The 13,777-nt window shown below is 42.1% G+C and overlaps 1 protein-coding gene across 5 annotated transcripts in view; it reads right to left on the bottom strand.

The window, feature by feature from the left end:
* MTNAP1 (mitochondrial nucleoid associated protein 1) overlaps positions 1-13,777 on the bottom strand; it is a 156,157-nt gene that overhangs the window by 7,768 nt on the left and 134,612 nt on the right. For 4 of the 5 annotated variants that reach the window (XM_069199812.1, XM_069199815.1, XM_069199816.1 and 1 more), the window contains 2 exons: positions 7,889-7,996; positions 5,174-5,290 (listed from right to left, as the gene is read on the bottom strand). In XM_069199812.1, the coding sequence (XP_069055913.1) occupies positions 5,174-5,290; positions 7,889-7,996 (225 nt within the window). The remainder of the gene's footprint in view (positions 1-5,173; positions 5,291-7,888; positions 7,997-13,777) is intronic. The other variant, XM_069199817.1, reaches the window with a different exon arrangement.

The raw sequence follows: 13,777 nt of genomic DNA on the forward strand, positions 1-13,777 counted from the left end.
TGGTACCAGTGAAGATCTCTACGTTTGGTCTTTTTTGGAAGTTGGATTTCCTTCAGTTGGGCAAGCTAGGAAGTTGAGGCAGACCAGCAACTCAGCATTGACGGCGATCCCGATCTCCGTTGGCTCTACAAGCAGAAAGATGGCAAACATTTCTAAGACCCACCCCTTGTAGTTTGGGGACAGGGGTAGTACTCTTTAACACTAGCCAAGGGTCAAGGACCTTCGTGGGGGGGGGGTGGAAATTGGGGGTAGGACTCCCTCCAACAGAAGCTACCAGGGCAAGTACAGTTGAAAATGGTCAGCTGGGCTCCTTCAAGAAAGTGTGCTTCTTGCACCTTTCACATTCCTGTAGCTTATGAAGACGTCAGCCAACTGACACTTGGAGTACAACTCTTTGTCCTGGGTACAAGTGGGAGCAGGTCAAGCCATTAGGGTTCTTCTCACAGGTCTCAACAGCAGATGCAGTCCTTCTCCTGTCTTCCACATTTCCAGTAGTTTTCTGAAGAAGGTACCCTGGGGTGAAACATTTATGCCTGGTACTAGTTCATGGGTGAGGGTGAATCCTGTCCCCTCCCTAACCAACAAGGAAAAGGTTCCCAGGGACAACCCTACCCACTTTTGCAGCAGTTCCTGTTTGCCTGACAGCAAACAATCCCACATTGCACATACCTACTCCAAACCAACACAGCAGGATCTTTTTTCCCTTGTGCAGAACTCTTTATGCCCGCCCAGGCGTGTGGCTATGGAAATGGGCAAACCCTCCCTCAGGTCACTCTAAACAAATTCCGGGGTAGGTCCACCTCTCGTTGGGTTTGCAGCCAGGAAGACAAAAATGGAGGCAGGCATAGGTGTGAGCTACATCTGCCAGTGACAGAGTAGGCATCCTCTGAAGATATGCAAGGACTGGGCACAGCCCTAAGGCCATCCTGTCAAAGGAAGGTCAACCTCTCCCCAGACCCAGGTCCTTTGTCTCAGCACTAGGAGCCAATTCAACCCTCATTAAGGAGCTATTAAGCTCCTGGGAGACCGCTGGAAGCTCAGCCAAATGGGTTTCTGTAGACCTTAGGGAGGTCAAAGGTGACTTTCTTGAAAGTACCATTTGTAAAATATTTAGTATAAATTTGACTCTACTAATGAACTGGAGGATTTGTAATAAATATTTAAAAAGTCCAAGAATTAACTTTTGATCTGGTTCCTAGGTAGGGATAACATTATTTAATCCCAATAAAGTGTCCCAAAGTGTTCCAATGGAACAGCTAACTCTGTTACAGTGAAAAGAGCTTTTACGGCATTGTCACTGTAAGGACATGTTTAACATTAAACTCTTGCATGTACGACTTTTAAATATTGTGCACCTTGCCTAATGGCCATTCAAGGCCTTCTTAGGGTTAACATTAATATTCAGAAGGAGGGTTTAGCCCTCTCTAAAGAGGTTACTTTGACAGGTTGAATTTGCAGTTCAAACCTGCACAGCCAAGTTACTGTTGGCCAGCCTGCAGTCATGCTTTGCATTGTCACTTTAGTGGTGGCACAATATTTGCTCCAGTGCACCGGAGACATTTAGCTTACAGGCTGTTGGGATACTGGGGACTTATAGGTACATCAAATTTGCCAATCAAGGATTCTGTCAACTGAACATATTTTAGGGATCAGCGCACATTCACTGGGCATTGGACAGCAGTGTCACGGTCTGCAGAATCCACTAACCAGCCCAAAAAAATAGGGGGACCACACAAAAGGGACATTTTCCTACAAGGTATAACAGTTTGAAATGTAGGACAGAGACAAAGTCTGGGAGGGTAATAGGAAGAAGGTAAGGGGTGTCAGTAAGTAGTCAGGTGTACAGAAAGCATCCCTTCCTTTTTTAAGTTCTATAAAACATATCCATCATAAATAGGTGCTTCAGTCTCATAACACAAAATGAATAAATACGCTTGTAGTGAACAATATCAACCTTCAAAACAAATGAAGAATAATTACTATGTAGTCATAACAATCTATTCACAAATTTATAGATTCTAATGTATTCTTTCAAACTAAATGTTTTTCTCACTTTTCCCTTAAAATGTTTCAACTAGTCAAGATAGTACCTGGGGCAAATTAGTGAGTGGGCGTACTAGTTGGAGTGAGTTTGTTAAAATTAACTACAGAAACACTGAGAAGTCTTTGTAGTCCTGAGTTTTAACACCTTGACCCTCCCATTGGAAGAATGATGGTAAGGGGCTCTGTCTGAGATACTGGTTTCCAGCCTGTGACTGACCAGGACACTGTCCAAGGGCACTATGTTTTTTTAGAAAGGATGAGATGGAATAGAGTCAATCCATTCTTTACTGTTGCAGGAAACCTATTCCATTTGGCAAAGATGCCGAGTTCTAGCCCTCAAGGGTAATTAACTATTGATCTGGCCCAAGAAATTCTTAACTTTTACATAAAATATAATTTTCAATATACTGACAAAAATATGTTGTGGAGCATGGCTGTGTTGAATCCCACTTGGTGAATATATGGGATGTATATATTTGTCCTGGACTAATCAACTTGAGGAGAATGTTTTTAAAGTTAAAATTTAACAATCACACTGTTCAAACAATAGAGGAAGCACACGTAATGTCTTTCCTTAGCCTATAGAATCACAATTGTATATGCGTCTTTTATTTTTTTTCAGAATTTTTATACCACAATGTTCTATTAAGTAATAGTAGCAGTAATTACTGATGCTTTAGATTCTAAGACTAAGGACCCACAAGTATTTTAGATTCTATTTTCAGGGAAGCTTTCTGTACTTGGGGTGCATTTGATTTCATTTTTAAATGTACTATGATAATATTTTATGAATTGTATGAATACAAAATTGTGATTGTTACAATGTTCACCAGGGCTACAATTTTTATTCCTCCTGTCATCTTCAGCATGAAGGATTTCTTGTGATTGGCGAACAAAAACCACTTATACATTCTCAGTTGTACTGAACTCACTCAGCACGATTTAATTGTAATTTTGGACTAATGCTTTGATGGCTATAGACCCACACTACCACTTACTGAGGGATGCCCAAGTACATCACAAGGAGTACACATAATATTATTGTAACAATTATTACCAGTATCTTTATCATCATCATATTATCATTTAATATGGGCAATGTTATAATGACGATAGTCAGTTTTATTCAGTTCGCAAAACCACAGGCACATATGTCAGGGTGTCCCACGTCAGGAGCTATTCATCCACTTTTGTGTCTTTTGGTACCTGAAGTATCACTCTTCGCAGTACAAACCCAGAAGTGCAAGAACCACAAAAACCAAGCATTGGCAATAACACAGATGGCGGGTGGGGGCAAGCAACAGCACGGACAGTGGGAGGGGGCATGCAACTACTTGGAAAGCGGGAGGAGTCGGCAAACAACACCACAGCAATGAGAGGTGGCAAGCAACAACAGGGACATTGGGAGAGGGCAAGCAATAATTCAGACAGCAGAAGGTAAAAAGCAAAAACATGGATAACGGGAGGAGGCAATCAATGAGAAGGAAGCAAGCATGGAGGAGAGGAATGAGGACAAGCAACAGGAAAGATCCAAGTATGGAGGAGATAGATAGAGGCAAGTAACGAAAAGTCACATGCACTTTCACAGAGTGCTTCAACCAAAAGAAAAACGTAGCACACAAAAATGCAACCAGTGGAAGGACACAAGTACTTTGGCCAGGCTGTCGGCCTGCAAGCCTTCAAACTCATCTGCACAGTGCCTTAAAATTCCTTGCTCAGTCCCATTCTCTTTAACACACACACGATCCCTCTGGCCAGTATCATCTGCGCACATGACATCAACATCCTCTCCTACCCCGAAGACATGCAACTCATACTCTCATTCTAGGATAAGACCCCTAACACTAGAAACAAGTTCACCACCTGCATGACTGAAGATGCTAACAAGATGAAAGCCAACTGCCTTAAGCTCAACACCAGAAGTAGTGATCTTCAGCACAAACACCTTGCTATGGTTCTCCAAATGGTGGCCGGCCAAACTCAGACCCACACCCATGCCAGGAACCTCATCATCATCATCAACAGCAAACTGGACATTATCGTACAAGTCACCCTGAAGATGCTGAGGGAGATCTTTAAATCTTAGCTCTTTAAATGGCTCTCAAGATCATCAGAAAAACTGTCACTCACTCTATTGTCACAGACAAGTCAGGCTACGAGAACACCCTCTACACCACGATCACCAAGCATCTCAACCAAATATTACAAATGATCCAGGACTCGGCAACCAGACTCATCCTCAACCTCTCACTCAACCTCTCACACAGTACTCACATCACACTACGTCAGGGAGCTCCACTGGCTCCTGCTACACAAACATGTTCATGTTAAATTCCTCACACACATTTAAGGAACTACACAACTTAGGCCTACCTGTCTGAACGTCGCATCTCCACCAACCATCCAGAAACCTCTGTTCCATAGGACTCCGGCTCGCACACATCCACTGCATACACAGAATCAGATTAGGAGGATGGGTACTTTCTTACATGGCTTCTAAAGCATGGACCAACCTCCCACTCCACATCAGAGCCTCCTCTTTTCTTCTTGAATTCTACAAGAGGCTGAATACCTGGCTTTTCAATTACCAAATCTACCCAAGGCAGGGTTAGGCACACACACCTGCTCAGAGCTAAGATACTCTTGCGGGTTATAGTGTGATTTACACATAACATAACATGCTTCAACAGGAGGTCAAACAGCATAAGAAGATGTGAAGCCTTTTGTGTTAACAAATCATCAGCCAGCAAATGAGAGTGACGATGAAGCCAACCAGTGGTAAGAAGTGGATGGCCTCTAAGCGCATTATAGGCTAACAAAATGTCTTGCAAGCATCAGTGCAAGCACTGTCTGAGATGTGGCCTAAATACACAGAAGTAATTAAGTTATGCATGAGACAGCTAAAGGTCTCTGCTAAACATATGCGAAGCATGTAATGAGCTATCTGTGTTTTGCACCTTATTAACTAAGACATCATACTAATAAGAGACTCAACTAATATCTAGCTCTGCATTTTAATCCTGCTAACATATGTGACATATTAGTGATGTACAAAAATTGGAGTAAATCACAAAATGTCAATTCACACACAATCAGGAAGAAGTCGGAAATTTTCATAAAATAACCATACTAATATGATTGTAATTCCATGCGTAGCTGAGAATGCAGTATCCGGCCAGAAGCATCGTGATCCCGCCAATGCCACCTCTCTTTACATTGATGTACTTGCTCTTGTATCGTCCCCAGGCTGTAAATGAGAAGGCAGAACATGGGCTGATTCAGAACAGTCCTGATTAGCAACTCTGTTTAAAGCCACTTATGCTGAATTCAGATGAATCAAGATACTCTATTCAAGCACCCCAACGTGATTTAAATATACATTCTCTGAAGCAAAGACCACCAGTGCTGCGCAAAAATAAAGGCCGAAATTCATATAAAAATCTATAAATCGACACCCAAAGGTGTACGCCTATTTTGGAGTAGATTTACACGTTACAGTTCTCAAAGAATACCAGGGGCTGTATTACAGACACAGCGCAAACAAGGAAAATTAGCTGTAATAGGATAAATGTGCTGCCCCAGGGCAGTAGCGAACTCGTGCTGCCCTGGGGGACAGCGCATTCATGCCAAAACAGAGCGGCTCCACTTTTAGGGGGGATTATAGATCCCCTTGCAGGCGGGTGCAGTGAGTGACTGCACCCGCATGCCAGGGGATGGCTCGGAGGTCCATGGGACCCCGTTTCCCCCCTCCAGAGGGCTCTCATCAGGGGTTGTACTGACAGTGTGCCACCTTTTAAGTGACAGCTCTTTTGCCTCGGTGCCCACGTGCATGATATGGCGCGAGCACAGAGACAAAGGGATTCCCTCATTTGCCTGGGGCCAAGCTCCCATGCAAATGAGGGAACACCCTCTGAATATAGCGCTAGTGCTTTATGTGCACCAGCGCTCTCTGTATTACAGAAGGGGATGTACAAGAGTCTGCGGCCCATCCCATAATACCATAATACCATACCCATAAGTGCCCCGGGGGCGTGCAAAGCAGATGCAAACGCCTGTTGCACCCCTCGGGCACTTCCGTAATAGGGCCCCAAGAGCTTTCATAGGAAGCTGCAACAGTAGCAGCTTTGTAAGTCATTGTTAAACCTGCAAAAGCATTCACTGTGTGCATTTATAGTATCTCTGTCCAAACTATTCTTTAAATCCAGTCAACTGCAGACGCAGCAGATCAAAGAAGGATTCCACACTTACTGAACACATTTACTGCCTTCTTCTGTGGTAATGGGCTTCTTATGCGTGTGTCACAAAGCCTTCAATCAAGGACAGCAAGTATTAGGAGTCCTCCTTGCGAGCCATATCTGATTGATGACTTGGTTAGATCGAGCATCAAAGTACCCACACCCCACAACACTACACTTCACAGAAGCAACTCTAAAAAGCCTTCACCCACATTTGGGTTTGGGAAGCAGGCTGCAATGACTCCTATCCCTGTTTCGAATGCAACCATGTGGAAAGTTCAACATTCAGCCCAACACCACCCTTACTATATTGAGCAATTATCTCGTGCCTTGTGCCAGATTCTGAAGGTCACGTCTATAAAGTGTCTCAAGTTCCTGAAGCCATATTGGTAGTACTGTGTTTAGTGATGGCTGCCACGTTTGTGGCATATTGTCTCTGAGAACACACTCCCAGGTATAACTACTTACAAAGGAGTGCTCTTGAATTTTGGCTTTCAGCTATCCATGCTCATGACTTCGAAGATTTTGGGCTTTTATTTCGATCCACGTATGTTTGCCTCACCAGGTGGCAGCCAATGTCAAATCTTGCTGCATCCAACTTTTCTTATTTGAGAAGATTTAGAACTTTTTCCCAGCTAATGATTTTTGGGCGGCAGTTCACACAATATTATGCCAGCATCTTTATTACAGGGATTTAACGTATGCAGACTTCTGGTATGCCTGATAGCCAGACTGCAAACCATACAGAATCCAGCAGGTAACTGATCCCAGGAGAAAGTGGCCTTATTGACTCAGATATAGTTCACACATAATTGACAGAGACCTAACTATACAACAAATACATTGTCAACAGTTAAAATATTTTATGAATGATTACAGCTTGGTAGCTACGGTTAATTTCAATAATGTCATAAAAAAAGACTGACAGAAAAAGCATTAAAAAGCAAATTAACAATGTGGGTTTGCTAGTGTCTGCAGCAAAGGATCAGTCTTTCCAATCCAATTGCTCAAGAGTACATTGATGGAGAGCAGCATTCTACACATCTAAGCAAAGGTGTGCCCGATCTCTCGTAAGTGCACTTTTATGAAACTAAAATCTGTATTTTTAACTTTTCGGATGTCAAGATCAGGGGACATGAAAGCCAATGGATTCTCTAATACATCAAAGAAGTCATTCCACACCATATAAGAGAAGCTCCCTCCCCTTGACTTACCGACATTAGTACTACATTTAGTTATAAATCCAGAATTGTCTTTCTCTTTTAATGAAGATATCACATCTATTTTGCTCTAATCAAATATATTTCTCTAGAATGCTTGGGGCACCCTGTCAAAATAACGTACTCCCTTGACAAGACCCTCACATGCCTTCTTTCGCTCAGACATGTGGCTAAATATACAAACTTTTTTGCAGGGGTGGTTGTTTTGAATGTGTAACCTGTTGCTTGATGTTCTATTTAATATGGAACCAGACCCAGTCAAAGTCAGGAGGAATGGTTTCGCACAACGGCACCAAGACCCTCATGTGTTTTTTATGTTGCTCACAGACTCCCAACAACAAACAAGCAAAGAAATAAACTCACCCAAGGTAACTTGTCAAAATCCCTTACCTCTTTGTGCGACCCCAGTGATCTCTCTTGCAGAGACTGGTCGAGAAGAAAGCCAAAAGGGCAGCTCTCCAAGTGTCACGTTCATTAGTCTTCTTTCTGATGGTATGGCTAAGAAACATTAATGATGTAAAAAAAAACATTACCACCAATCAGCAAAGCCCTGACGCTCAAAGAAAATGGACTATTAACTTTCCCTTCCGATAATTAAATGGTTTGGATCCGTGTTGAAGGAAGGATCCAAATCACGATGTTTTACTAGTTTGGTTGATGACAATTAAGCCTGAACCGCAGGGCCACGTACTCACTGCATGGCAACACAAGAATTGAAACATTATTTACCAAATATTTGTTATAAGAATAACAAACTAAACTATATACATGGGGAAATAACTATCTTACCCTATGTCAAGGCCTGAGAAATCCTAAGAAAATTATTAAAAGACACATTGATCCTGTGACCTCGTAGCTGGAACGAGCATGTGTAATCTGTATTAGGTTACCAGGAGAATCCGTATCTGCCTCACCACTACTGGGTGTGACATAGAATAAACAAAGTAAGGGTTTTATTTTAGGTTTTAGGGGTGGATATATAATTAGGGTGTAAGGGTGTGTTAAGAATACCTAAAAATACTTTAAAAATAAGAATAGGGTTTATAAAGTTATGGTAATTTATTAATATTTAGATGTAAATATTTTCAAACTTAGTGTTAAAGGCACTGATAATTTAAATTAATCCTAATAAGGTAGTAGTAAAATATATACACATATTTTATGTGTGTCTCTCTCTCTATATATACAAACACACACACACATTTATATAAATATAAATATAAATAATTTCAAAAGGACTTATATTTAGGGATACAAAGTAAAACAAAAACCCTGACAAGGCAAAAACATGTGATATAAAGATACCCCTGACATACTTACCGTGCCTCCCAATGAACTGCTCCACAAAGTAACTACTGATAATCCTATCTGTATGTAGTAGCAAACTTGTGTAATCAGATATTCACCCCAAACCATCAGAAACAATCTCATTTGCTGAAGTAGACAGAAATTATTTTTTTAAATCATCCTCAAGTCCTCAGGAACAATCCCACTTTATGAAGTAAACAGGTAGTCATTTTCAAATGATCCTCAGACCACCAGGCATCATTTCTAAAGCTTACTAATGATTTCAGGAGGCTGATAAAATCTGATGATATGAAAATGACTTCTGAGGAGGTTTAATGATCATCCTGTGACTTTTAGATGACTTCTGGAGTAATCCTATTTGACCTTTGACCTCAGACCGGTTACGCCTTCAGTCCACTTCATCAGTGAGGTTCAACCTTTGCAATTGGCTACAGGACCCAGAACCAAATGCAAGAAGTTATTTTGTGGTTGCAAGCCCTGCAGTTTATAAAGGCTTTGTGGGGACAAAATTTATTTTCCAATGTATTTAGCAACCTTTGCAATTTAGAAATCAGTTTCAGGATTGCAAGAGGGGATTAACGACTCACTCCAAATCGAAATTAGGAAGGGGCATCGAAAAGGGACGTCCTCTTCTAATTGCAAATTGCAATAAGATATATCAAAGGTTTGTAGCATTATTTGTGGTTGTCCATAGCGAACTGTGTTGGGAAGCCTGAAAGTGAGAGGCACCACTGCCACCCGAGAGAGCGACCCCACTGCCTCCTCAGAGAGCGACACCACTGCCTCCTCTCCAGATGTGTTCCCAAAAGGGAAACATTTATTTTTTTAAAAGCTTCAACTGTTTCATGCTTATTTTTTAAAAAAGTTTGCCATTTGAGAATGCAAACACAAGTAGCATGGTGGTCTGCTGTTGCTTGTACCCCACATATCACTGTGTTAGTAGTACATCATAGGGGGTTGCACATAGCACCCAATTTAATTAATAATTATTAGGGAGCCCGATTTGCGACCCACATAACAAATATAGATTTTGCCACTCAACCTGTTGGTATATGTGTTTCATCGCAAAATTACATAAAGACCGCAAAAGGTTGGTGTGCAGTTTTCAACCACTATTTGCTACCTGTCTGCTTGTAAATCGCCCCTCCCCACCCCTAGATATAGTAATACCTCCGCATTTATCTAGACTCACCTAGAAAAACAAATAGGATACAGGATGGAATACTTGAATGAAACTCAGCCACTGTCGACCTTTGCGACGGCTACCAGGCCATAGTTTTTTGCTCACTATACCTCAGGTCCCAGCGATATGTAAACAGGCCAGAAGATTCCAACTAACCTAGGAGTAAACGAGTAATACTTGTGTCTTTTAATGTTAGGCTTTTACTTTGCTCAGCAACTCTTTTACTGCAGATTTAGGCAGTTTTTGCAACTCCCTTTTTAATTCTCTACTTTTAACTTTCACAAAATATGAAAATTAATAATGTTCTTGGTTAACACTAAGTAGGACTATTCAAACTATTGACTACCTTTGCTCACTCCTTAAACTTTGCAGAAAAAACCCCATATGAATAACATTATCAGATCCAAGTTCCCAATACTCGGGCCCTCCGCTACCACGTACTGGAGAATTCTTATAAACATTTTTTGGACTACTTCCTCTCGCATGATTGATTGCATTTCTACAATACATAACGTTTTACCCATACCAAAGCATCTGGTTCGAGCTGGATTTATCCCATTTTTACAATAGTTCGAATATAAAAAGAGAGGATTACCATGTCATGGTGTAGAATAAGCATCTTATTCGCACTGTAACTAAAAGTAAATTATAGCACTGCCCCCAAATTCTCAAAATTATATTCATAATGTTGGCTTCACTTTATCCGTTTTCAAATATCTTATTCTTTAGGAACTGCCGCTTAGAAACCAGATTTCTTTCAACAGACGATTAGCATTCTAGGTTTTTCAATTTTCATTCAATGCGAGCAATGAAAAATGTTCTTGTACCACATTGTGCGGGTCACCAGAGTGAACCAAAACTACCAACCATGGATACTGTAGTGTCCTGCTGGACACGTTCTAGTGTTTCCACCAGCCACTCTGCTGAGGGGTGGCTTCCACACTCACCCCACACCCATACGTTAAAGCCGTCACCAATCAGGTGACCCTGCCAATAAAAAGGGCCGGCTGAACATGCCAGAAGGCCAGTTGTACGAACCCATCTACCGTGTCTGTGTCACCTCATTTAGTAGCATGAGGGCTTAGGGCCCCCAACCTACAATGGCGACAAGTGGGTCTTACCCTAAGTGTGTGTCGCGACAGAAGTATCCAGACGTTAGCAACACTGCCATTTGTGTCCAGGACAGTCTTGTTAAACAACAGTGGTGTGCCGTGATACAGAGTGCCCAGCTGTACCTGTTCCATACAGCATGTCCGGCGGACCGCCTGAAGAGACTCAGCAATTGTTTTATTGTTTATGTTTTCTCTCCCACGGATTGGACTTAATTTGTTTGTTCCTCAATAAATTTTGAGAGGGGTGTAGTGTTTTGCTGGACACATTCTAGTGTTTTCACCAGCCACTCTGTTAAGGGCTGGCTTATACACTCACCACACACCCATCCATCACAGGCGTCACCAGTTAGGTGACCCTGCCAATAAAAAGGGCCAGGCGCACGTGCCGGAAGGTCAGTTGTACGTACCCATCTACTGTGTCTGTGTCATCTCCTTTAGTAGCATGAGGGCCCTGGCCCCCAACACTACAGATACTGCCGAAGAGAAAGGGTCCCACACTGTCACAAATCCCAGGGCTGCTCTGCTTTCCGCTTTCCTCTCAGAATCCAAAAACACAAAGGCATGATTCACCTCACCCAACTGACTATTTTGCCTTAGAATTCATTGTACGCTTAGAAGTAGTTAGACTTCCCAAAATATAAAATGACTTTCAAAGCTATAAGTGTGCAATTTTATGATTTGTGTTACAGAGATAAGCAAAAGTGTAGCACCTTATCATGTTTGTTCAAAATCGTTTTTTAAATTCTGGGCATGGGTGCTTTCTTTCACAATTATTCTAACAAAAATAATGTACTTTGGCCATTCTTATCATCAGCTAGTGAATGCATCAGCGGCCATGGAACAGAACAGGAGAGCAAATAATAAGTGATTAAAGGAAGAGGGAAGGAGCAAAGGGTGAGTGGTGAATGCAAGGAAACGGGCTGGAGAGAATAATGTGTTCAAAGGGAAGAGAGAGAGCCTATGGAAAGTGTATGTAGTTGGTGAGATGGGGCTGTGAGAGATGTAAGGAGAAAGGTGGTGCGGAGAGTGGCACTGGAGGAAGTCCTAAGGTGTGGGATGATTTGAGAAATGTGAAGTGAGGTGAAGAAGAGAGAGGGTGAACGAGAAGTGATGCACAATGGAGAGATAGGAGGTAAGAATTGGATGGGTGATGAAAATCTGGATTTGTAAGAGTCGAAGGAGATATAGGGGTAGTGGTGGAAGGACTGAAAATGGGGTTGCTATAGAAGGCTGTGGTACTCTAACATCTAACACAAGACCGCCAGGTGCTGGAAGGGGTTTTGATGTCAGCTGCTCATGCAAACATGTTACTTGTATATTCCATATTATTCAAGGCGTGCTACCATATCTGATCCAAAATAAATGCTTTGTAGGTTGAGCCTAGCCCACGGGCATGCACTGTCTGCAAGACATGCTGTATACAGTTTGTGGACTTTAACCACACCCACTAGTGCCATTCGTTCTTTGTTGTGCTTGTCTTAAATGCTTCTTTTGTATTAGTTCCTTATTCTAAATGTCCCTCTTTCGAGTACTTACTTCCATCGCGATTTCACTCCAAGAAATTTTTTTGTTGGCCATCACACTACGTTCGCGGCTTCCTCCTGTTACAGCGTGTGATGGCACCTCCTCCCTCCTGGTTTCAGCTTTGCCTTTAATCCCAGCCGTGATCCTCTCTCCACCAGGTGCACTCATGAGACCTTCCTCAATTGGACTCCCCTTTTCACCGTAGCTTCTGTTGAGTTGTATATCTGACTTTTTTCCTCCAACCCCAGTTTCTGCAAGCCCATCCTTTTGTGTCCAAACTGTGTACTTGCTTCACACTGCCACAGCCAAAAGGGCCATCACAGAGCGACCGTCTGAGCAAGTACCGGTTCACGTAGGGCTAGAGATCAGCACCCTAGTGTTGCTGTGCTGCATGGTTAAACACTTAGTGCTGCATAGTTAAACACTTATAAGGTCCCAAAGGCGAGACCTATTGGCTATGCCAATGCTTTTTATAGTTCTCATACCTCTGGTTCAATGCTATTACACTCCCTACAATTAGACAGACAGACGATGGGATATGGACAGTCTCCTAGGCAGTACAACATATATGTCTGTAAATTCTGTCATTAAACAAAAAAAAACAATTTTGTATGTAAACAACAATCAGGCATTTCAATATTCACATTAGTATATTGTTTAAGAATGGATAATATGCCATCCTAAAAATATTTCCCGTACTAACATATTTTTTATTGTTGTAATGTTCTACTTATTTGGGAGCACACTGCATTACTGCTACTTCACAGCATGGAGCAGTGCGGTCCATTAAAAGAGAGTAAAGTCCTGCTATGGAAGGCAGCAGGAACCCACCTGGATAAAACTTTTGGGAAATAATTCTTTGTGGAAGCTCTGCTCCGGTGTACAATGAGGTGACGTTATTTGGGACTGGCCAAAACACCTGAATGTGTGAGGAAGAGGAGGGGAGCTGCCGGATAAATGAAGGAAGCTACAGAAGATGGTGGAAGTTTGGAGCCTTGTGGGAACAAGGAGCTCCAAAACTGTGGGCGATCATGAGATAACTGTTATCTGAGAGTTAAGGTAAAATTGGAGCACCTAGATGGGTAACTGCTATAACCTTCAAGTCCTGTACAATCAGAAACGTAGTGCTGGGTAGTTGAGAACAGTGGGTCA

This window comes from Pleurodeles waltl, chromosome 7, assembly GCF_031143425.1.
Source record: "Pleurodeles waltl isolate 20211129_DDA chromosome 7, aPleWal1.hap1.20221129, whole genome shotgun sequence".
In the NCBI taxonomy this organism is placed as follows: Eukaryota; Metazoa; Chordata; class Amphibia; order Caudata; family Salamandridae; genus Pleurodeles; species Pleurodeles waltl.